This window comes from Labrus mixtus, chromosome 7 (assembly GCF_963584025.1).
Source record: "Labrus mixtus chromosome 7, fLabMix1.1, whole genome shotgun sequence".
Lineage (NCBI taxonomy): Eukaryota > Metazoa > Chordata > Actinopteri > Labriformes > Labridae > Labrus > Labrus mixtus.
The window spans coordinates 2,763,707-2,790,031 of NC_083618.1; the positions used below are offsets into that span (position 1 = coordinate 2,763,707).

General features: G+C 41.0%; 1 protein-coding gene across 1 annotated transcript; it reads right to left on the reverse strand.

The window, feature by feature from the left end:
* On the reverse strand, positions 1-25,622 carry LOC132977491 (vitamin D3 receptor B). Its single transcript, XM_061042091.1, has 10 exons — positions 25,034-25,622; positions 24,691-24,768; positions 14,005-14,152; positions 12,934-13,064; positions 11,574-11,770; positions 10,569-10,668; positions 9,665-9,845; positions 7,890-8,041; positions 6,628-6,744; positions 1-6,059 (listed from the first exon to the last, which is right to left on the reverse strand). The coding sequence occupies exons 3-10, from the start codon at positions 14,148-14,150 to the stop codon at positions 5,806-5,808; spliced, it is 1,278 nt and encodes a 425-aa protein (XP_060898074.1). The 5' UTR covers positions 14,151-14,152; positions 24,691-24,768; positions 25,034-25,622; the 3' UTR covers positions 1-5,805.
* Between the last annotated feature and the right edge of the window lie 703 nt (positions 25,623-26,325).

A 26,325-nucleotide genomic window follows, 5' to 3' on the forward strand; every position in this document is an offset into this window, starting at 1 on the left:
CTCTGTACAATTGTTTATTTTTGATTTGCAAAATATTTGACAAAAATAACATAACATAAACACCAATTTATAATAGAAAAAAGAAGATCTTTGAAAAAAAATGAGACAAAGGATAAATTGCAATTACACTAGAATTTAAGTGACTTGAACTTTTTATTGATAATTGAAGCCATATCATGCTGACCAACACAGGCAGTGTATGGCTAGAAGATTCATAAGTATGCACGTGTTACAAACATTACATTAAGTGCTTTTTGTTGGTTCAGGCATTTTTAATTGATTAAATTTGGGTAAACAATGCAGGGTAAGAATTCAACACCTAATTCAGAATTTAATCCTCAAACACGGTCAAAACATACAGCTGACAGAGTCCCAAAGTTGGAGACTAATCTCACACTCGTCAGCATGTGAAGCCAGCTTCATCAACACCCTCCCCCTGCATCGAAAAGGGTCGAACTATGGCACACAGCTCAGGGTAGATGTGACCATGTCCACATTGTTCCTCAGTATTCACTGATCAATAAAAACCTCTCTTATTTCATTCAGTGTTTACCTGAAGCAGTTTGACATGAATAAAAAAAAAAAAAAACTTGGTTTCAATTCACCAAAGTGAGTAGTTGCTCTGTTAATATGATACTAGGATTTGAAGGGAAAGTTTATTCCCCCAATAAGCGCCACTAAGTCGTGTTCGTTTAAAAGACACAAGCTTTACAATGAGGCTTGTCGCACCGCCTGGGGCTGACATTTTGGACGATGCCTGCATTATTACGTTGTATCGATTACACACGACTTGGTGGCGCTCAAGATAAAAAAGCAGCATTGCATGGATACTGAGGATTTCACTTCTCCTATATTAGACCAAACATCGGCAGGGAATAATGAAGGTGCAAGAGCAGACTTTAGGACAGAAGGAGAGGTGAAGACAAAGGACGGGTAATGAGGAGGAAGGACTTGGAAAAGTAGCAAGGAAAAAAGGTAAGGATGGCGTACTACAAAGCAAATACCATGCTGTCAGTACCAAGCGGAGCCCAAACACAACTCTCCTTTCTCCTACTGCCGCAAAGTCATTCAGGCTGTTCCTTCTTTAAAGCTGCATTCACTCCACAGAATCCTCCTCTTCGGTTTGCTCTGAGGGACTTTAAAGATAAGGTTCAGCTAAATAGCAACAAGATTTGATGCATATGTTGCTCAAAAGTATCGAAAAACGTCCCGTAAACAGAACAACGGATGCAGAAAAGGAGGTACTTTGTGTTGAGTTAATGCAGCCCCTCGCCAGTCTGAGCCCCCCGTTGGTCAGAGTGCAGGCACTGTATTAAAAACTCTCCCGGTACTTTGTGCGTTAAAAAAAAGGCAATGCTAAGTCTGAGAAGAAAAAAAATAAACTGTACAAAAAAATAAAAATAACTATGAATGACTTCATTAGCTGGAGTCTCCCAAATCTGTGAGATATCTCTGAGGTAATCATACAAGTATGACTCATTAGACAGCAATAAATACCAACATGAATACAAATATTACAAAAGTAAAAACAGAGGCAAATGCTTAATGCTAAAGCAAAAATCTGAGCTAAAAGAGGTAGGTTTTTTAGGTAGATTATGGTGTACATCCATTGTGGACACTCCTTTTATAAGAACTACATTAAGTTGATTCCATTACAATCCCTGTCCTAATGGGAAGAACAAAAAGAAAACAAAATCATAAAATACAGACTTGAAAGCCTTTGCGTGGGAGATGGCCTACTGTTTTCTATGGATGAGAATATCTTACATGTTTGTACAGACAGGATTTGTATTGGCAACAGTTATAGAAAAATCTTCAAAAATGTCTAAAATGATATCCTGTAAAGCTTGCTGGTGATAGTGTACCATAAGTTTCATATTGCAGGCATTGTTATCGTGTGTTGTGTTTCAAATGATAAGGAAATCTCTCCAACGATGGATCCATGTTACATGTGGTAGATCTCCTTTGATGCATGGTTTTTCAAGTTCCAGTATTTTACCAACCACAATGCAGAGTTCAAAACTTACGGATTCTGAGCAGCCCACTGTGGTGAAACCAAACAGGAATCTCGAGGGATGCCCCATATTCAGATTGAACTGTAACATGTAACTTGCAAGTTATGTACAGTTGCAGGTGGGAAATAAGGGCAACAACAAATACACTTATTCTCATATTTAGTCATAAAAGGGAAACAAGGGGGTTCCCCTTTTACGAGAAAAAACTGATCAGTGGCCACATGATGCATCCTCAAGACTTTTCCTGTTCAGTTTTAAAATTCCCCAGAGCAACTCCTCTTTTACCCTGTTCTCGTGTAGAGGGAACTCTCCCCGTGGCACTTACAAGTTCACCAAACTTCCCCACACTGTATTTTACATACACACATCAACACCAAATCTCTCTCATGAACAAAAAAAAAAATAAGATTCCCATTTCTACATACTGAAGTATGTATTCAGAGAAAAATCGTCATGGAGACTTTTCAAAACTTCAAAAGTCAGTGTTCAGTAACCAAGCACATCATACCCCTCATCATACTGACATACTACACACATGAGTGGTACTGCCTAAAGACACTTGAGCCTCAACTTCTTGAAGTCCAATAACAGAAGGGGCATTTGTGGGACACTTGGTATTACAAATATACACTAGATAATTCCCATGATTTTCATAGGACAACTTGTCATCATAAATGTTTAAAAACTCCAAAAAGTACTTTGCTATCTGTGCTATGCAGATTATATACGTCGTGTATATCCCGACCGAAAGCATGCACACAGTCACAGTGACAGAAGAAGTGTTGGAATAAAGCCACAGTGACAACGATTTGACTAAATATTTCATAGAGGTTTAAAATAAACCCTAACCGCCCGAACATATTAAAGCATCAACTTTACCAACTCTTTACAAATCAGCTCATCAACTAACACATGCTCTCTCCGACCATCTCTCTCCAAGATGCCACACTAACCCGGCCTACTGAGATGTTGGAGGCTTTAAGTCTACAACATAAGAGCCGTAATGGTCGATCACAGGAAACCGTTTTGTGTCTTCTTTCACAGCAAATAGAAGACAAAAACCAATTGAATCATCTTTCTGAATGATTTCACTGTAACCAAGTTGGCTCTGGTTACATCACATGAAGTCATCAGGAAGTTGACTTAACGCTTAATTCAGTTAATGTCTTGATATAAAAGACAAGTCATGTCAAATATTGAAACCATAATCCCACATGCATCACTGACCTCTAAACACAAGCTTTTTTTATTATCTTGGCAGTTTGGTTTGGAAGCCATTAGATGCTGTCTGAGCAGAAGCCTAAGATGGTGGCAGTAAAAGGCATGAGGTCCAATCATGTACAAGCTTATCTCTGAGAAGCCACGGTTAAATAGCATATGACATTTTAGAATGAGAATACCCATGGCTCTGGATATTCTGTAATGCATTACTGGTAGGTGTGTTACTAGCTTGGTGATCTGTATGGCTTATATTAGAGAGCAGAGCAGCATGGTAAGTTTAGCTTGTCCTCTTTTTCAGAGTGAACATGAAAAATTAGGGCAAATACATCAACCCAACCACTAAACAAATAATCTGACTGAGTAAAATACACAAGTGATCCCTGTTCAGGCCAGTCCTCACTCATTCTTACCAGAAGTAATGTGATCAAAGTCAAACAAAGAGCATAGTGTATCAGAACGTAGTGATAATGACTCAAAACCAAAAAAGGGTCTATATTGAATTTGCATATATATTTCAGAAAAATGTGTCTTGAGAAATATCTATGTAGCCCTATGTACAGCGACAGCCATATTACATATTGATATATATATATATAGATATATATATATATATACCTGGTATTTACACAATGCAGCCACTAGAGGGCTGCGCAGCATACATCATCAAACAGGACGGGCCTGGGTGGTGAGGTGCACACCATCAACACAATCAGGCCCTCTGACATTCTAGAGGATCCACGTCCCTGTCAGAAACGAAAGGGTGTGATATCTATGGAGGTCTGAAGCAGCTTCCGAAGCTCTCCGCCCATCGAGCTCACGGTGTACTGAGGAGGAACAATTCATGGAATTGTTTTTAAAAGTGAAATGACCAATAAAACAACCAAAAAAAAAAAAAGCATTCGTTGAAATTACATCCATAGCTATGCCAATTCCAAGTATGGTATGCAGCTATATATAAACAAGACCGGCCCCTTGCTTTGGCCTTCATTTACTATTCCAGTTAGATTTGGCAACTTAGCCCTTTAAAAATCTGTGATAATATAGATACTGTATAACAATACATAGGCTTGAGTAAAGGTGGTATAACAGTGCTTAGGATACATGTGGTAGTAATTAACTATTTACAAGGAAATAAACAATACCAGAGAAGAATGAAAAAATAATTTCCATAAGAGAGGAACAAGCCATAATGCAGGCTTGGTTTGATTGACAGTTAGCAGAGTAAAAAGTAGCTAACACATTTAGTGGCTAATTCTCACCTCAAAACCATACACCCCAAGTCCTGTCAAAAAACCTCACTAAATTACAGACTAAGTTCTGCACTCTGCAGTTATCCTATATTATGACATTTTCCTTCATTGGCTGCGAGGCCAGTAGCATAACTTGCTCCCATGCCGAATGGCTGCATGGGTGAAACGAGCCATGGAGCAGCAGCAAGGTTATTTTTAGGTACTGAAAGCTTATTGAGAAAGTAGTAGACCATACCTTTGGTGAAAGGTGAAAGGCATGCGTTTGATTTGTATACACAGTCATATATATATATATATATATATTTATATATGCTGCTTTGGAGAGAAGCAGATGAAAACAAACCAAACAAAGGAATCACAAATATCATAAAAAGTCAGAGTAATGTGCAGACGGTGCTTCTGCACAGGTACACTGAAAAGTTGTCCGTACTGTATCTAAGTTCCATCCGTCCATTATTTATACCGTTTATCCTGTTTGGGGTCGCAAGGGGGCCGGAGTCGATTCCCATCTGTCACTGGGCGAGAAGTGGGGGTACACCCTGGACTGGTCGCCAGTCAATCACAGGGCCAACATACAGACTAAAACAACCAGGCACGCTCACATGCACACTTAAGGGCAATGTTAAGAGTCACCAATCAACCTAACAAGCATGTCTTTGGACTGTGGGAGGAAGCCGGAGTACCCGGTCGGAATCCACACATGCAGAGGGAGAACATGCAAACTCCACACACAGAGGCCCTGTCCCTGTCCCAACCATGAACCTTCTTGCTTTGAGGCGAGAGCGCTAACCACTGCACCACCGTGCAGCTCCACTGTATCTAAATTGTCCTGTGTTAAAGTTACAGTTTCACATGGGTGATGTAAGTATAAAACAACCCCAGTAAAACCAAGAGGTAGCTCAACTGAATAGCAAAATGAATAATTGAGTGTGTTTGTTGTGTTGGTGTGTGCATTTCACATGCACACATAGAAAATGTCCTGGCATCTGAAGCAGCTGTTGGTTGATTTAAATACAGACAAAAACACTGTACGTAGAGAGAAGTTGTATGTATAGTTGAATTTGTATTTCATGAAGTCTCCTTGTTTACTGTGTCTCTAAACATCTGCTTTCTCGCCATACAACCTTGATGCCGAGACAGCCTCAATTAAACGAGACACACGCACACAAACACGCACGCACGCACACATCACTTTCTCTCTTCCACTCACTTCAATCTCCACAACTCCAATTTGGTCCATCCAGCACATCCTCAACTCTCTCCTTTCGTTCAATTCCACCAGGGATCTCGTCTCCCGCTGCATCTCTACCACCGAGCCTTTAGGAGACTTCACTGCCGAACACCTCCAACACCAGTGGGGTCAGCTGCATGCTGTGCTCCGGCTGGAAGGAGAGCGAGCGGTACTGTTTGGAGTGCTCCTCGTTGAGGCTGCGCAGGTCAGCCAGCTTCTGGATCATCTTGGCATACAGCAGCCGACCTCCCGGGTGGTGAAGCTGGATGTAGGCCTGCAGGGTCTCCGACAGTCGGTCTTGGAGGACTTCGACCTGCGCGTGATCCTGAACACCTGGGCGATCTACATGGAAGGAGAGAAGAGGGGAGTCTTCAGATATTTACGGTGGTTACACTGAAAAGAGAGCTGGAAACCGTCACTGTTCAGTGTGAAACATTTGTTTACTTGTTAATCCACAACAAAATGTATGACCTACATGTGCGGTTGCATTTCTACCGTTCGGGTCAAGTCAAACTAATTTTAGATCATGGAGCTCACATCCATGCATTGTTAATGAGCTTCCTAATGTATACAAAGGAATGCAAATCTCCACTTAGTTACACATGCTTGCTTGCTTACATAACATGTATAATATATGGAATGTATATGCTGCAATCTATAACATAAACACAAATGTGTATTCAGAAAGAGGCATGAAACTCTTAAAAGTAGCTGAGATCTGCTCCTCCCTGTGTTTTATGTTGAGTGACAGATGACAACAAATCCTCAAATAATCTCCAACCACGACTAAAAAAAGGAAATGACACTACTATTTCTGTTGAAAAATTGATATAAGAAGATAACACATTAAGAATTCATGCTGCTGACCCCTCTATATGTTCCCTTCAGCGAACACTCAGACCTACAGTACCTGGAGACAGCAGGCAGATGGCCATCAGCAGCACATGTTCCTCCTCCTGCAGGTTTAGCTTCTTCAGACCCACCTGGAACTTCACCAAGGGCTCCAGCAGCTCCAGAGTGTGGCCCGCTAAAAAAGTACGCAAACACATCATGACTGTCCGTGCAGCAAACAGAATCAGCTTCATACTATATATCACAGGAGAAAGGCCCTCCAGGGAACGTTAGCATCCCTCTGACTCATTAATATTTCACTCTGCCTGTTAAGAGTCATCTCTGGAGAGGACTTCTTCCTACATGTGTTGTGCGTTATCTAGACTTTTGTCACTAAGAACTAATGGCTGTGAATGCTTTTTAATCAGCAAATCTGAATTCAAGTCAGTGTTTACTCAGTTTCTCAGGGGGAGATGTTGTTTTTTATGTAGAGTTGTTAATGAGACACCATACAAATGCATATTCCCTATTTAATTCTAATTGAATAGTAAGTCCTTGTATTTAAATTTTAGTCTTGCCCTAATTTCGTTAAACACTAATGTGTTTTGTAAATCTCGTTTTGAAAAAGCTGAGTATAAAAAACTGTTTTAGTATTGAAAATGATTCCTTTAATTTTTTTTAAAGGAAATGCTCATTTTTATGATACACAGCAGAAACGTTAACAGCAAAGATATCTTGTGAATGAAGTGCTAATGTTAAACAATTTGCAGAAAAGATTTTAATGGCCTTTTTTTTTCAATCTTGGTGTAGACTTACAAAAGAAAAGACATAAATCAACAGTATATTTTGTTCATGTGGACTATTCAGGGATATTTTAAGAAAAGCACAAATTCTTGTAAGGAACGCACACTTCTCCCTGGTGCAGACAGTGGTTGTTTTGTGCGGTGAGCAGGTCAGGAGTAACATTCTTTGGTTGATCCCCGTCAGAGGGGTCTTGTTTGAAAGGCAAATGAAAGCCATGCCCATAGGGGCCTCTGTGGATATGTAAGACTGGTTTAGCAGAAAAACGTGCATTAGCATATTTTTTTTTCCTATGGGTGTGAGCACAGGCCACTACAAGTAATCTTATCTGCTCTCCCCCACTAATGATCTGGTCGCCTCCTCAACGCCACGCTGCTTCCTGCGAGCTCTGAGCGGGAGTGTTAATGTGTAACATGCGCCTCTTTTCTTCAGCTGTCGGAGAGGCTAAACGAGTGGACTGGCATGCAAATTCATAGTCCAAAACGCTAGCTTGTCTTCACAGCGGTCTAAAAGTGTACACGTGGCAGAGTTCAGACCGACCTTTGGTGACATCACTGATCTGGTATTTAAAGTCAGGCCCGCCACAGCTCCAGGACATGTCCTCTAGGTTGAAGCTCTGATTTGAGCGCAGCATGATCACCTCTATGGCACTGGACTTGAGCAGGGCAATCTGGTCCTCTGCAGTCAGCTCCCTGCAGGGGAAAAATAACACCTACTGAGTTAGTGAACCACAAACAGTTAACTATTAAACCCGCGGTCCTCAGATAACCTTAATCACGCAGTGTTGATCATGTTTAGTTTTACAGAAGGCTGATACCACAACAGATAAACAAGTATGGATTGACAACAAGTTATGCCCGTTCTGCATGTTTTTGGGTCTGGAATATGTCAGGCTCTTGAGATGGAAAACTTTATTCAAAAGATTATGCTTATCATCGGTTTACAGGCTTCAGGTCCGAGGTCAGTCAATGTCTTTAAACTTTATCTTCTATATGGTGTGGAGGAAGAAAAACATTACTCCCTGCTGTTGACTCATTTGAAGTCAAACTAAGGCTGTTTTATGTGCTGTTGCCGTCACAGACAAATCCTGTTTTAGGAAATGTCTTGAAAAGTCTTTAGACGTTTGGAAATGCAAACTACTAAACTAGCAGGAGACATGAGTTAAAACCTGCAGATCTGTAAGGGAGGTCTGCTTTGTTTTTCTGGCCTTAGGCAGCAGATTACAAGTGGACAAACATTCCATATGTAATCCGACCACGTCTATCACTCGCTGCCAGTGAGGACGACAACTTTCAGGAAATACAGGCCCTAACTCGTTTTAGCCCTGACTTTGAGGTGACCCCTGAGACACTGAGCGTTTTGTCCCCGTCAACGCACTGACAGACAAACATGCTGAAATGCAACTGTTGCCATGTTGGGAAAGACGGGGGAAGAGAATAACAAAGCCGAGGCCAGCTATTGCTGTTTTGCCTTCACAGTCACAATGTCCTCTGTTAACTGTATTCCTAAGATGTGTTTATTCTTCTTCCTGTCACTTAAGCATGAACCTTTTACCAATCCAACTTATACACAAAACCCAGTCAATCCTGTAAAGTATCTGTTGTGTGTTCTAAACATGTTTTGATCATCAGGTAGACAACCTGAGGGTGTACGTGAGAGGCAGACAGGTGAGTGCTCAGCAATTGAGGAGTGTCTTCCTCCCGAGTTTAGCAATCACCTACCAACGCACTTCACACCAACAACAGTAGCAAATGTGTAATCTCATGCAGTGAAGAAACAACCTAACATAAAAATATTGTTCACAATGTGTCAGCTATCTTTTCAGTTACCTATGGCCTTTAGACCATAGCAATCACTGTGGCACAATATCGACTAATAGGGCAGAAAAACAAGTAGGTGGACAAAGTCTTCAATGCACATTTAGGTAAAAAGTCACACAGAGACATTTCATTAACAAATACGTGTGGACAGTTCTGCATGTAAACTTTTGTTTAGTTAAGGGTCTTATTATGCCAGACTTCATGTCTTTGTTACATAAGCAGTTTTTTTTTTTTTTTATCTGTACAGAAAATCAAAAACAGAAAGTCAGAATGTCCTCATTAAAGTCCAAACAACATAGAAGCTCAGAAAAAATAAACCCATTATCTCTTAATCTCTCTAGGATGGAAAACTTAAACTTTACCAGCTGAATTGTCCAACACTATGTATGTTGGCTCTTTGTAGCAAATATAACTAAAGTAGAGAGCGCGAGTTAAAAAGAAAAAGGCAGATAAAATGATTCATTCCAAACACAAAAAACAATCACACAGACATACCTGAACCCCGGGATCATCTTTGCAAAGCCGATGACCTTCTGGATGCTATAGGAGACCAGGTCAGCAAGGTGGGGCAGCATGGAGAAGCTGGAGCCCTCCTCCTCGCTGGAGTCGGGGCTGCTGCCCTGCTCGTGGTACATCATCAGCAGGTTGTTGAAGTTCATTTTGTTGTCGACCGACTCTGTGGCGAGCAAGATGAAGGCGACCAAGCAAGGGAGGAAGAGGAACGAGAAGGAAGTGGAAAAGCAGGGACAGAAAAGTGGTTATACATAGAGCAAATCAATTTCACACTATTCTTACATGAGACACACTCTGTGCTGAAAGAACCGAAGAATTCAAGGCATATAGGCTTGTTGATGGAAAGGATCATCTGAAAATACACAAGTGTCGGGTCAGTAGGAGTTGGATGAAAGCTTAGATGACAGCTATGACAACATGTGAGGCATGCGGAGCTAGCTGGGGTTGTTTGGAGTCATTTGTCTCCTCTGAGTGTTGGCTGTAAGCCATGTAACTGTGTCCCTCACTATGTTCCCTCCATTAGTGACAGATGCATTAATGAACTGGTGTTTACTAGTCGGAGTCAGGTGGTCCTGCGGGTGGAGGTGGGGAGGCCAGGTTACTCACAGACCTTCCACAGGATTCTCAGTAAAGCAGTTTACATAAGCATACATTCAAACAGCTGAACTGGGAAAACAATAGCAGTCTTAAGTGTTAAGTTTATTGATACTGATAACCCTTCAACCCTTTACTTAAACATTGTGTTTCTTTAAAGTTATAGTTTTGGAAGGAAACTATTTTTTTTTAATTTTTTTTTTAAGATTCATTTCAGATGATCCTTACAAACAGAATATTCACTGTATTCCCATGTTTTTAAAGTGAGGTCCTCATAATGTGTATCTCTTACCTGGAGAGTGACTGAAGGAGTCAGAGGAGGCGTCAGACAGAGAGTGGAGGGACGCAGCTCTACTGGCGCTGCGTGTCACTGGGCCCTCGCGCACAGGAGGCTGCACGGGAGAAAAAGGGGCATTCATAAAGACACTGAAGGATTCCCAACATATTTTAAGTCAACAGAAATAATACATTCTTGTTTTTTTTATTCCCATTTTCATCCTGACAATTAAAAAAATCTGTTTTCTTTAATAAATAGAGAAAATTGGATTGAACTAATTGACTTTTTTTTTTGGCTATCTGCCAAAATTCTTGCCACATGTAGAGCAGCAGACAGTCCACACTCAAACTGACTGTAAAACATATTTAAATAATAATAAAAATAATAAAACATATTTGCTATTCTATTTTACATATAATTTTAACTTTTTTGTAGAAGCTGACGCACAAAAATTCCAATGTACCTGTACTGTCCTGTACCTGTGCAAATGGCAATAAACATATATTCTATTCTATTCTATTCTATTTAATTAAGTAAGGTATTCTTTTTTTAATGGAGCTTTCTAAGTATCTTTTGCAGAGTCATCAGTGCAAAAAAAAGATCACAGTCCTCATACATTTTTACATTTGGACTGTTAACTTTATTGGCCACCATATCAGTAATCCGTGAATTTGAAATATCAGTCTCTAAAATCTCAGCCCAGACAGGCCATGTATTTATGTCAAGGGAAATCATTTACAGTGTGGACAACATCACTACAAACTAGATATCTGAAAAGACAGGTGTGCACATAACAATTCCTGCACTCATTTGGAAACAATATCGACATTGTAATTGATGAGTTATATCTTGGGACTGCTGTCATGGCACATAATTGTTGATGCTAGTTGCACAGAGTAGGAACGGTTGAACCTTGATGTTAAATGAAGAATATTTGATGTATCTATATTCAGTTTGGCGTTTGTAGATTAATTCTACTAATGGGGAATGGTATAATGTATTGCATCATAAAACACAAACCCTGAAGCGGCAGAAGTCGGAGTAGGAGTCGTCGTATGTTTTGTGGTGCGCCTCCACCAGCGTGGAGATGACCTGACTCTGTTCGTCTGTGAGTCTGGGCCTCCGTGCCTCCCTCTCTGCTTCGCGCTGTGCCTCCTCGTCCTTCCTCCGTTGAATCAGGTCCTTCTTCCTCTGTACTTCCTCGTCTGTCAGAATGACTGAGGATGCAAATAAAAGAAGACAAAAGAGGGGGAGAGAGTGTTACATTATATAAACACACACAAGGGAAAAATAAACTGTGAACAGTGATTTTCTTTTTTTAACTCAAGCAGAAATTAGTTGGATTGAGAGCAGGAACACATGAAGGGTAACAATAAGAGCAAAGACATTTAAAATCCAAAATTACAGGAGAGGTTTTCAAGCTTTCCAGTATGTACTTGAGTTTCTCATTGTGATGACAGATATGTCAATGTGGGGTTGGGTGGGGGTGGTGCTGGGGTTGTTATTCCCTAGAGGAAGAGCATGGGAGGGGACGGGTCCATATGGAGACCCCTGCTGCACCGAACAACTGAAAGCATTGTTTTTGTTCTGTTTGCTCCTTGTTGTTCTAGCCACTGAATTAGCTCACAGAAAAGCAAGAGAGAGAAGACGGGACCGCTGAGACTCAACAACATGTTGCTGTTTTTTGCAACGGCAACGCCACTGGCTCCTGTTCATGTACAGTAAATTGTGGTGCTGCTGCCACCTCCACTCTTGTGGTATTCCCAGAAAATACACTCCGGGGGAAAGAACATTCAGCTGGAAGTGAGAGGCCTTTTCTTAAAAGAGGCCTGTGGACAATATCCGGATATCGGGGGGAAAACAAGAAGAAATGTACCTGCTATTTAGAGAAGCAAAATAAACATGACTGTGTGCAGAGAGGAGGCCACGCTAGATTGTACATAACAGCAGGTGTTTAAACTTCAGATGGAGTATACTTTCTGTATACAATGTGGGGAGGCTCTGTTAGTTCAAATAGAACATGTACACACACTAATGGGAGCAAAGAACCTGAGATCTTTGACCCAAGTCTAACTATTACATAATTGAAAGAAAAGGGGACAGTAGGCCTCCAAAACTGCAAACAGCAATGTGTAAAGTTTACTGTCCATCAAAAAGAAAAAAACAAGAACATTAGGATTTAAAGTTATTAAAGTTAGTTGAGTCTTGTATGCAGTATCTATTATACAAAAGGTCCATGGCAACATAAAAAAAAAGAATTTTTTTTGTCATCCCTTCCAAGCATTATATAATAAAACCATCATTAATGAATAGTACGATGCACCTACGATTACCTGCAATCCTTTGTTCTGAAAACATACCAGTCACATGTCATACTTACACTCTTTCATCATGCCGATGTCCACGCAGCGTTTGAGCCGGCATGCCTGGCAGTGGCGCCTGTTGTCCTTGGTGATAGTGCAACTGCCGTTAAAGGGACATGTGAAGGCCGCTTTGCGCTTCATACTGCGCCTAAATAGATTGCATAGATTTAAGTCTGTTAAAACATCAGGTTATAAAGACGCAAAAGACAAAGTTAAAGTAACCCCTCAAATGATTAAGAGTTTAGATAAGACTCTGCTGAAGGCTGAACATGCTTCTAATTTTGCTCTTTTTGCACATACAGCACCTGTTTTAAACCTCCAGGTGCTTTGCTCAAATTCAAAATCACAGTAGAATTAGAAACATGCGTTTTGCCTTTTAAGCCTGGGATTGTGTGAAACATTATAAATATGGATGAGTGCCAGGAATCTCTGGGTAAAACATAAGTCTTGCCAAACAGTGACGCAAAGCATAATGATTTAGTCAGTGACGGACGTGTATGTACGAACAATTATACACAGATGTGAGCAAAAACACACAGAGAAGCATGCATGCTGAGAGTTCAAGCGAGGGCCAGCTGAGAGACGGGGAAGGAGATTATCAAACATCCGTCTTTTTCATCCTCTCCTTTAAATATCAACACTGCGGAGAGGAAAAGGCGAAAGACTGGTGGATACATCATGCACGCCAGGCTTTCTAGATCATGATTTGCTCTAGTTTTGTCTTCAGTTGAATTGAAAACTTATGTGTGTATGAATGAGCAGGAAGCAGCCATGGCATTAACTATAGGAGCAAGCTTATTTATATTCTCTACGTGCTGCTGGGCATTAGTGTTGTCAGCTGTTATGTGTGTGTTCTTGTGTAACTGTAGGTGGTAATTACATTTAATGTGTGTGTGTGGGTGGCCATTATAAATATCTATGCAAGATCACATCTCTGTTTGTATGCTAACATTAACATGTGTCAATAACTTCATCAGTGTGTATGTGTTTGTTTTCATTGTTCTGCTACACAAGACTGACGTTATACATTAGAAAGGTAAATCTGTTCCTTACAGTTTATCTTTGGTGTTACACATGCATTTGTGTACCTGAAAAAACCCTTGCAGCCTTCGCAGGTCATGGCGTTGAAGTGGAAACCAGTGGCTTTGTCACCACACACGCCACAGATCCTCGGCATGTTCCTATCAAACTCATCAGAGGCCAGAGTGGATGTGCTCACAACAGTTGTATCCATCACTGAACAAAGATGGGGAAAACAGAGGAAGAAAAGACAAGAGACAAAGACAGATGTTATCAGCTACCAGTTTCACAAGTTCTTACTCGTATAGATATTTAAACTGATATCAAATGAATGTTTTTACTGTTAAAACCCTTCACCAACATGCAACAAACAAGTGCCCTGTACACAGTCCTACACCTGGAGGTGAATTTAACTCTAGTGTTTTTGTCCTGGGGCGAGAAAAGGGGGGACCACATGAATCAAGTGGGGGAAAAAAACCGTTCCCCCTCTAAAATGCCTGATCCTGGTTACTTTTGATTACATAGTGCTCAGAGTATCTATTTCACTTAACGGCCTCGTGAGAGGAGGGGGCGGGGGGGGGGGGGGCATGTCACCGCAAGGCGAGCATCCTCATAAACAAACAATCACTGTCCTTTTCACAGAGCTCCTTTCTTATTCTTTTCTTTGCTTCCTCTGCAAAGGGGAAGGCAGGGCGAATGAAGGGGGATGAGAGGGCTGAGGGAGGGGGGGCGGTTACTTACCCGACACAAACCTCTACAAACTCTAAAATAAGAAATCAACAGCAATGAGGTAAATGGATTAACTACATAATTCTACATAAGTTTTCTGATCACTTTTTTCACGTACACCTGAGAATAATTGTATTTTTTGGTTGTTTTAGTATTTAGTTGGACCCTGGAATTGAACAGTACTGTATGCCTTTAAACCAATATCTGCACCTGACCAATTTTATTGCCAGAACATGAAGTCCTTATTAAAACAAAAGGTCAAAGGAAGATAGGAAACAGAGGACCCAGTTATTGGTTTACTGCTGCAGGCATCGATGACAGCACTGACTAGGGCCTCTATCGTTCGTTGATGTCTTGTATCGCCGCAGCAGCAGCAGCAGCAGCAGCAGCAGCAGCAGCAGCAGCAGCAGCACATAATTCAAATAGTTCAGGGAATATTTCCAGAGGCAACTCAGGACACAGGTTGAATAAAATGAAAAAATGTGTCTAAGAGCAGTGTGCCACACCGTTTCGTTTTGTTATGATGGCAGGCTGGCCTCCACTGGCAGAATAATCAAGGGTGTGTCCTTAACTCGCTGGTTTTTCTCCAACTGTCTTGGTGCACATTTTGTGTTTGTTTCTCCCACATTTCTTAAGTCAAGGTGAAGTACGCACATTTATCTAAGGGTCCTTCAGAATGACATACCTGGCAATGAAAGCTGCACTAGTCACATCTTCATGTCAACCCTTTTGTAACACCAACAAGATAGGACCTACAGGCTATTTACTTTACGATAACACTTGCTATATATGAGATGATATATGAATAGGCACTGGTTTTACATTTCAAGCACTCACACTAGTCTAACTTTAAGGTTTGAGTTACCCTACTGGCTGAGACTATGAGGTGATTTCAGAGCTAAATGAAGATACTAACAACAAACTGACACACACTGGCAGCCTATCGTAATGCAGTGTCTTTACATTAGAAGTCCTTACTACAGGTTTATAGATTACCTTCCAAATCTTAATAGGTATCATGTAAATGGCGCAGCCTTTAGCTAATCAAAAAAATCTGCTTGGCTGCGTGCAAGAAAACTAATCCCAGGGGGCATCCTCACTCATCGCTCACAGTGCACCAATAGGAAAAACACCCATTTACCTTCCTACATCATCAACTGATCAGTGAAGTCAGTCCTCTGTGATTGCATTCAGTCTTGACAGGCCATTACACTAAATGCACAGTGGTATTGAGAGCGCGCTAAATAATGCATCAGGTTATTAGACCCGATCCGTACTCGTTCCAATCTTGGGCACGCAAAGCCAGGAAACAGATTTTGATTTTTACTGAATGTCTAACTCTTGAGTGATACACATGATGTGTGTATGCAGTAGACAGCATTAATCAAATCTTTGCAGTAATGATGTGAAATATTACACAGCCCTCATGCGTTACACTTGCATAAAGCCTAGGCATAAAGCAGTAACCTTCTGATTTCTGAGTTGCAAACCGAGTTGATGAGGAAACCAATTATTAATTAGTCATCTGACGACTGGTGAATAGAGGCTGCTATGTACCATTAAGACAATGGAAAGAAGCATATACTACCAGTCTGCTTGTGTATGGTAATTAGACAGTATTAACATTAAGAGAACAGCTGCCATGTGTTTTAGTGTGTGTGTGTGTGTGTGTGTGTGTGTGTGTGTGTGTGTGTGTGTGTGTGGGGGGGGGGGGGGGGGGGGGGCATTATGCTTTCCCACTGACTGTGTTTAAAGTTTTAAAAACATTGAAGATCAAAAACTTCTGGAGCTGCTGAACTCCAACCTGTTGTACCAAGAAACACAATCAGGTTGTAGGCAGATCTGTTGTACCAAGCAAGAAATGTAACAATTAGTTTTGCAGAGACATGGTGTTAAACTCCAACTAAGCATGCCAAGAGACAAGTGTTGTTGTAGTCTAGGTTATTAAATGGAGTTCTCACATTTCTTACCCAAGCAAAACTGTAACCCTACAAAAAAAAAGGAGCCATCTGTCTATTCCAGTCAAGCCAACTTAAAGACAACGCACAGTTTTATTAAGAACTTTATCAAAAGGTTCCCTTTTGCAAAAAAAGGAAAAAAATAACAATTATGTGAATTGTGCTAAAATCTCTTAGTTCAAAATAAGATAAATTTGTATTGTTAAAGGTACAAGCAAAAATCTTATCTAAGCTAATCGGTTTGAAAAATAACTTGGGCTGAGACTTTGGATGGAAATTTGTTGCAATGTTTTTTTCATGTTGAAACAATATTGCCATAATTCCAAAATCATTGTTTCTTAATGATAAAAACAAAAGCTGTGTTTTCAATGTGATAATGCACTGATGGCAGAAATTCAACCAGAAAACACTGAGTAGATTCTATAAACACTGTGTGAATATCCTTTCTAATATCGTATCAAACAAAAACTACACAATGACCCCGTCATAGACAAAAAATGGTGTCTTAAGCAAAACTGTCTGTTTTTAATCTTACACGCCTCAATCTTTACACGCACACACATTATCTTTTATTTAGAGGCTGCCTGTGTGGAGGAGGCCTCAGCGATAGTGGGGCGGACTCATTGTCATTTCACGTGTCAGTGTGTCAAAATGTTCTTTAAGTATATTAAAGCAAGAGAAGATAAATGTGTAGAATCGTCGTGTGCGAGCGACCTTGAATGTTGCACACATTCCACGTGACGAGGAGAACTACTGAGGGTAATTAAGGTAGCTCATCTCAGCCACATGACTAGTATGAGAAGGAATGAGCTTACACCAACTCAAGGAGACAAATCTCTCTGAACATGAACACGTTCTACCTGAGGGTGGTGGCTGCTTCTTATATTAGGTCAAAAACTTTGAATGTCTTACGCTGGCTGCGTCGTTCATTGAATGTGCTCCGTGTCATCCCTCAGAGTGTTAGAAGAGTATCCGTGGGAAGAGACGTTTATGAGATCATTTATCAGGATCTATCAGGGTCATTCCACTTTTATTTAAAGCATTATCAAATGTTTTAATAATAATATCAACAACAACAATAATAACTTTAATACTAAGACTTATTATGATCAAGCACTTTTCAAAGACAAGTTACAAAGCGCTTTACAATAAAAGCCAAAATAATAAAAACAAATACTTGAATCAACAAATAAGAAGAGCAAATAGACCCAAACAAAAGATTTATCAATAAAAAACCTTGTAAAGAAGTACAGCTGTGGCCCGTGAATCGCAAACCTTTCGTGACCTGAAGTGTTTAGAAACTGCTAGCATTGCCCTGCAGGAGGGTGTAAGGCGGCGGTCAGGCTCATATGGTGAGGCCTGGTCATTTAAGGCTTTAACAACAAGCGGCAATACCATCTTAAAATCAATCACAACTCAAACTCACAGGTAGCCAGTGAAGTGAATCAAAGACAGGTAAAGTTTGGCCAGCTCTCTTGCTACACATAAAAAGGCCTGCCAGTGAAGGCATCAGTAGCCTAGTGGTTAGTGCGCTCGCCCCATGTATGGAGGCTATAGTCCTTCAAGCGGGCGGCCCGGCTTGCCAGCAGCATTTTTTTTTTAACGTATTGGTCTTTGGATGTTCTGTTTGCTGATGTCAGAATAAAGTGCATTACAATAGTCGAGTCAGTACTGCATGACTACAATTCACTTAGCTTTTATCCAAAGCTATTATATATCTATGCTACATTATATCTATGATATCTATATCTATGACTGCATAGATATAATGTGGATACCTTCAGTCACTGTTTTTATGTTTTTTTTTACACTTTAATGTTTATTGAAAACATTTTTTTTTTATTTCAGCTTCATTTCCTTTGATTTTCAAATGCATTGTTATTATTAATTGTGTTTCCTTTTTCTTTGGAATTTCTCATTACTGTAGTACATTTGGATGTTATTTTTTCCCCATGATCCCAGGAGGAATAGTTTCAACCTTGGATGTAGCTAATAGGGAGCCAAATAAATAAACAAATAACGCTGAGTTTGTCACATTGTAGGCACTTTTACTCTGCTTATGTGTCCATTGAACCACACAACACAGATAGTACAGCTGAGTCAGTTCTCATCTTGTGTGCTGCTTGCATTATGAGGGGGGGAGGGGGGGGCAGCCCACAGGAGCAGTGATAGTAGTGAAGGAGGAGAGAGGGATGGACGAGAGAAGCAGGCCAGGGAGGAGTAGGGTGGACACTGGAGAGATGGAGTCAAAACAGACACAGATATAAACATAGATACAGTGAGTAGGGGAGGGGTGACCTCTTTGTTACCCTGAATTTCTGCGTCACAAAGCAGACCCTGCTGCCTGCTGCAGAAATAAGACAAACGTACTACGAGGGACCAACACACAGCAGTGGCACAGAGAGAGAGAGAGAGAGAGAGAGAAAAGGCAAACACAACAAACAGGCTGGTTGTGATTTTGAAAGGTAGCTAAAAATACACCATCATAAGGCATTCAATTACTGGCTAAAAATAAATACAAATGTCTCATCCCTGACAGCTTTTTATTCTGAAGAAAATCATCTTTCAGGAGGCGATTTGCTTTCATGCTGGCATCACATTTACAGTATTATTTATTTCTTATATTTCAGCCACATTTCAAACTTTCATGTTCAGATGTGTTGTTTGTGAAGACTATGAGAGAGGCTGATACCAACAGGGTGGCTCACATAACCCCACGTGACTACCGCCACACCCCCTCGCTCAGCCAATCAGTAAAGACCCTGAAGGGCAATCCAGTATTGGAGGATTATAGGAGAGAATGGACAATCTATCAACAACAATAGGATGCAAATACTTCTTAATGTTCTATTTCATGTAAACAGTACATAATGAAGATGTGCAATAACCATAAGACAAACAGCAATGCGTTGCATATCCCAAAATATTTGGTGTGTTTGACCTAACCAATGACTGCACATTTATTATTTGTCTCTGAACATTTCATTTCTAGTAACAGCATAGAAAATGTGACAAAACTTTGCCAGTTAATGTTCAGAATAATGTTCACCTACTGTGCAATAAACACGTCTCGGTCTGCAACCAAATAAACCGTTCATAATAAAAACATTGACAGCCCTATCTGAGAAATCATGTGATGAAAGGGAGGAGAAGCAAATGGGACTAGCAGCGAGGACTTTGAGTAAGGTGGCAGTGGCCGATGAGCAAAGGAATGAGGCCTGCAGTAATTACTCGCAGAACCACAAACTGACTCTAGCTTGTCATTTTAACTGGGTGGTGAAAGCTGCAAAATGAAGACATTAGTCCAATATTGGTGAAGCTGAAGGAAAAGCTAGGGAGTTTCCCCATCTTTTTTACCCAACAAAGTGGCAGAGGGAGAACAAGTGCCACTTTGCATGCAGAGGAGTGATGACTCATCTTTTCCTGCTTTGATTTATTCACATCATGGTAGAAATGACACACGTGTATCTCATAACCCAGGGACTGATGTAAGAGCCGGACAAGGGTTGGATTTAAAGACTGAATTATGTTGTTTGGGGTGATTAAATATCAACCAGTCCAAAACACACCCTCATAGAATGTCTTTTTTGACCTAAAATACACTACATAAAAGTCGAGTAGTTAAATATCTATTGAAAAATAAACTGGTGTTTTATGTGTAATAGAAGAAACTCCCAATTTGCATCAAATCCACAGAACACTGCACAACCTGTTTCACACCATCTGCCTTCTAGACTCCCAAATGATACCTCTGACACCTCCTAATTAGCCGACATTTGATGTCAATCAGTGCAAAATCTGAGAAACACACGGTAAAGACTTGTTAAGTGTTATTCACGGAGAAATAGTAACACTTGAATCCTGAGAATGAAGTCGTTTTTTAAAATATTTGTATTACTGCTGCAGTTAGCGTATCTACAGTGAGTCTGAGCTGCTGGGAGATAAACATGCAGGGATGAGTGCCAAGGTGGACCCTGGCAAGAGTCCAACACCACTCATAAGGTAGCTTATTTCCTTCTGCTCTACTCGCCATTTCATTTTCAGCTGCACTATTGTCTAAGTATGTAATGAGCAAACAGGAAAGTGGCCATTGGTTTCCTTGTCAGGTGCCCTATTACTTACAGAAGACCTAAGTGAGACCTTAGCTCTGAAAAAAAGGTTTGGACTGCAGCCCAGATGTTAGATTAACTTTCATCAAAGTCAATATCAAGTGATTATAAAACCCGACCTCCACCAACGTCCACTGACTAACAAACCTAATTAAGTGGTACCATTAGTGCCGAGGTGTTGAAATGAAATGTGATTTAGGATTTGGGGAAGATGTAACAAAGTGGGTAAAGAGGAGGATCCAGACATTTCAATGAGGGATCATTTTTACTGCACACAGACGTGCACAAGAGGGAGAGAGAGTGGGAAATTAAAAAAAATTCCTCTGGCATCATGTCCCAAGAATGTCAGCAATGAGCTTACAGACCACATCCCAACACATAAGAGTCAAAGTCAGAATCACATCCAGACCTATAACGGCAGTAAAAGAAAGAGAGGGATTGCTGTGGACTGCTTGAGTGCGAGAAGGAGGCCCCTCAGACAGCCCAATGAGCATCCTTCCTTTACATCACATGACGCAATCCCACAAATGGTTCTGAAATTGTTCCATGCTGCCAAAAGTTTCTCTTTAAAGGGGAAAACGGAAAACGAGAAGGTGGGAGAAAAATGTTAAAGAGGAAAGAGAGAGAGAGGGGGAGAGAGAGAGAGAGGAAGAGAGGAATGGGAAGACGTTGTGGAGTGGGTTGGGAGGGTGAAAACATAAGGCAATGTGTTATACTGCATACCTCCGGCTGGGTCACTACGAGTACACGAGAGACATAAAACAATTCAGATCTGGAATGACCTGGGCTGCAGAGAGAGAGCTGGTCTACAACTGACATACATGAGTTTGTGGTTCACACATGGAAGTACGTCAAGTCTACAATAAAGGCAGCAAAAGAGAGATTTAAAGGGGACATTAAAGGAGAAGGAGGGAACAGAGTGAAGAAAACAAATGGGATTTAAGACAAGAATTTTAATTCAAATCAGGTTGATAATTAACATTTTCTTTGAAAAAAACAAAAAAACAGAGAGAGAACAATGGACAAAAAGAGACAATGTGGACCTTACAACAACAACTTAGACAAACCCAGTCTGTAATGAAGCTAAACAACTGGCTGAGCAGACTAGTCCAGTCCTGTCCTCTTCCCTCTCTCATTCTCCCTTCCGCAGCCTCCACGGGTCTATCTCATGCTCTTTTCCTACGATCACAGGGAGCATGTTACAGCAGCAGTAATAGCACATGACAAGGTGACCTGTGCCCCACACAGGATGGGCTAAACTGGGGGTGGAAAGGGTGGGGGGTCCCATGTCCCGTGTCCAACCCTATGGTCTCTGCACCACTCCCCCCCTTGCCCAGGCCCCAGTGCTGGCCTGCGAGAGGAGAGAGAGAGGCAGTGACGGCAGCCTGCCCCCTTATGCTGGGCCCCTTGCTGGACTCTGGAGAGGGGAAAGAGACGACGCAGGGAGAGGCCCACTCAAACACACACCGAAAGTCCTGTTTATGTCTATGCCGAATCTGACAGAGAATGCACATTCTCAAGCACGCAAAAGTCGTGCACGTCGACAGCAAACTAGACAGAACCAGACAGACAACAGACATGTGGGTGAGGTGGGTGCAAATGCACTTAGCCCACATGTAAAGGTTATATAACTTTCATAAAATGCTGTCTCTTTACAGGAAATACTTGAGTTAAAAATATGTTGAAATGTTAACGACTGGAATTTGAACTTTTGATGAAAAGTCAACTATTGATGTTTTTATAGATATAAAAAAACTGTAACACACTGAAATAAATAAAGAAACGGACCTCCATAGAGCACTGAAGTATATTACACATAATGAAAAACCTGTAATCTGATTTTACAGTGAAAAAGAAAAAAAGGAACCACCCTTGATATAGAGTGCTGACATTTATTTTGCTTTCCAAGATATTTTTTCTGCATGACTTGCGCTCCATATACGACAAACATTACCTGTGTGATGTGTTTGGCCTAGAAACCATCAACCACAGGAGGTAATTGCGGACCCAAGGACATTAAGGGGGAAGTTAACACTTCATTAGTCCCAAAGGCAACTGAACATATGTGGCAAACAGCATGCATGCACAGAGTACATATACAAGAGGGTCTCTACAGTTAAGTACAGCAGCCCCTTCTTTCTATAGGGTTACATGTGAGAGGAAGCAACCAATTACTGTAGTCACGAAAGGGGGGAGGGGGCGGGGTATTTTTCACTGTACAGGAGACCTAATGGACTGTACCATCACCACTGCACACAGCTCCAAGAGTGACACGCTACAATCAATAAACGACACAAACCGAGTCCACTATGTGGCTAATCATCACTCTTCTCCTTACAAAGAAATTGCAGATTGATTCAAAAGGCTCAAACATACTCGCTCCTCATTTGAGAGAACTCCTTCTAGCTATCCAAAATAACACGGGTTCTCTCGTAAATTTCCCCATCATATAAATCCAGAACATGTGTGACCGTTGATCTCAAGAAGTTGTTGAAGAGGAGAGACCCATTCATTTTTTCCTCCTTCTTCAAAACAGGCAATGCAGCAGCTGATACAAAAACAAAAATCCTAGCAGCTATATTTCAGGAGTCAAACTGTGTTATAAACAGAAATGGATAGGTGTGAGAATGACAGCAGAAAGAAAGCTTACTGGGAGGAATTACACTGTATGCCCCCATGCTGCTGGCTGTATTTGGTCCACGCAGATTTTATTTAAGTGTTTGAAAATTAAATTTCAGATCCGAAGAAAGACAAGAATCTAGTAGTGATAAATTATGTCATTATTTGTCAGGTGCTTAGTTCTCTGTATCTATGAAATGAAATGAAATGTTATGGTGTAAAAAAAAAAAATCACTATTAGAAATACTTTAACAACTGTGTGGGTCGATAAATGTTTTGTGGTTTCACCCAGACAAACTGTAACTGTATGTTGTGTGACATCAGAGCTGGGTGTATTGTTTGAGATCACCCGAGCCACTCACCAGTTTATCATGTTTCTAGTCACAACACAAAATGACACTTTTATTAGCAATGTCCGCACAATAAGAATAATTCCTTTTTTTATATAGTGAGACAAATTATACTTTGTGGTTGTATGAAAGACTCTTTCAAATTGGGACAGGAAAAACACTGTACACTAAAATTAACATTAAAATTACCATTTTCAGTCCTGCAGACTTGATAACACAGCCCACATGTTCAGTCTTATTCCTTTGGTTTGAGCAGTGTCCCTGATTTAGGTTTCAGCTTGACAGGTTCAACAAAGTTTCAAAACTACAACAATTCAGAAAACTACAAACACTATGACTTTTAAGACACTGGTATGTGTGTTAAAAGACTGTGTCTTCTCCCCTCAGGTCGGAGGTACGGGCTGCCCAGGGCTAAGGAAGGCAAACACATTTAAATTTTCATATGTTCCTCATGCAATTAATGCTCTTAATCTTCTTTAAATCCTTGACTGCACTTTCAAGCAGAGCTATTGCACTTTATATTTATTTATTTATACCATTTGAGTGAAACTTCTTAACGAACAGTGAGTTTTTATATTTTATATTTCTTGGTTGTATTTCATCAGGTTGTGTTTCACTGTCCTTTGTCTGTTTATCTGTTGTGTTTTTGTCTCCACTGCTGCAAATCAAATTTCCCTTCCAGGGACAATAAAGATCTGAACTGAACTGTATTAGAGTTTTTAAGTTTACAATAGTCATAAAAATCTATGCATTGCTTGCTGCATTTAAAAGGAAGTATCTGTTGATATGATGTCCATGTACGATAAGAGTAAATACACTTCTAATAATCAGTGCAACGATTTCCAAGCAAATCAGTGTAAAAATGTGTAACTCCAGAGAAACACGAGTTACAGCTGTGTAACACGTGAGTGGACACTTTCAGTGTGTTTAAACAGAGGACTATCACTATACACGTGTGCACATCAAAGCAACAGGGGGAAATGTCTCACCTCAGTTTTACGCATGCCCTTGTACAAAAGCTTGAGCCTTGGAACCGTTCTTCTGTATTTTCCCCCAAGTTGTTAGTCCTGTTCAATACAAAAGCAAAATGGCATGTCGCATTTAGAAGAGTGGGCCTATACTCTTAAGTAGGTAACCTGCTGTTACTCCGTTTATGTAACGCAGAAACACACACACACACTCAATGGTAAACATCATATAGGTAGTTGGCAGTATCCAGGTAAACACTTGACACAGCAGCCTTGAATTGTGTTAAACATTTTTGCGCAAGTCAATTTACAATAAGCAGAGTCTAGATTTTAGCATTCCTCCTGTGCAATGCGAGTTTCATACCTCAGCTCAACTTTTCCCCATCAAGTCCGAGTTGCTTGTAAATCCTTTTCAGTCGCCGCCTCTCGTCTTCTTCATGCTCTTTGGAAGAGTGTCCCCTCCATGTTGGCTGGGTGGGCTTTGCTTTGAGGAAGAGAGGACTGTCGTTGTACTAAAACTCGTTGTAAATGTGAGGAGACTTGAGGAGGAGACGTCAAACTCGTACGCCCTTCTAGACGCTGGTTCACTATAGAGGAGGCGCTGGTAGTAGCTTAGCGTTAGCGTGGCTAGCTGCTCCTGCTTTAACCCTAAAACGCGGCACCAAGTTCAGCCCCGCTTCACAAACCGTGTGGCCACTGTGGCTAAACAACGTCCAGCAGAAAGACGACTAAAGGCGACACTGTATATCATTGACGGGCAAAACGTACGCAGTAACATGAGGGGGAAACTCAAGCACACCTACGGTAGTCCGACGAGCAATACCCCTCCTTCTTCAGGACCCAAATAGATGGCCATTAGTTTTTGTTATGCACCGCCCCTCTTCAGTGCCGCTACGGGAAAGAGGGATTTTCCCCCCCAAGCCCCTCTGGTGACCAATCGCAGGTAGGCTCGGCGTGTATCCTGTGTTGTGGTTGGTGACATTTCGGCCTCTTCCGGCTCTGATTGGTCAGACCCGCTGCTCATTACCTTGGAGGGGGCGGCCCTTTCAAACAGGGGTGTGTCGTGACGTCAGAGGTAACGAAGAGGTAAACAACTTTGACCGCGTGAGGTTTAAAGCAACATCGTATTGCCCCTGATCTCTGATTGTGATGGCACGCAATTAGGGGATAACGGTGCTATCATTAGAAATGTTGTAGTGTCTCCTACGGAGCAGATCGTCCCGTTGAGGTCGTGTTTCTGTCATGTAGGCTACTGTCTTTGTTTTTCACTTTCGGACTTTGACCCTTAGCCTACATTTGAAATTTCAATGAGCCAAAAACACCATCGATATCACGCGGCTGAAAACACGATATGAGCGCTGTCTGGTCAAACATTTTTCATTTCGTGCATTTTGCTGCATGATTTCTTTGACACAATGTAAATGTGTCCAGTGAGGCGTGTGTGTGTGTGTGTGTGAGTGAGAGAGAGGGGTGTGTCTACTCTGCGGTACACTGGTAGGCTGGGAAGCAATTCCGCTGCATGGTGATCTTCCTATGCGCTTTGCAATGCATGAAAGATGGACGAGCAAGCTGAAAAAAAACCAAACGATTGAAAAACTCTAACTGCGTGATGCAAGAAAAATGTGGGTGTGCTCTCCTTAAAGTAAGAATCTTCCT

Coding starts and splice junctions, on each gene's coding strand:
- LOC132977491 (XM_061042091.1), bottom strand. CDS start 14,150: ATGGATACAACTGTTGTGAGCACATCCACTCTGGCCTCTGATGAGTTT. Junction 13,065..14,004: donor GGCTGCAAGGGTTTTTTCAG/GTACACAAATGC, acceptor CAATCTATTTAG/GCGCAGTATGAAGCGCAAAG. Junction 10,669..11,573: donor CCGACTTCTGCCGCTTCAGG/GTTTGTGTTTTA, acceptor TCTCCCGTGCAG/CCTCCTGTGCGCGAGGGCCC.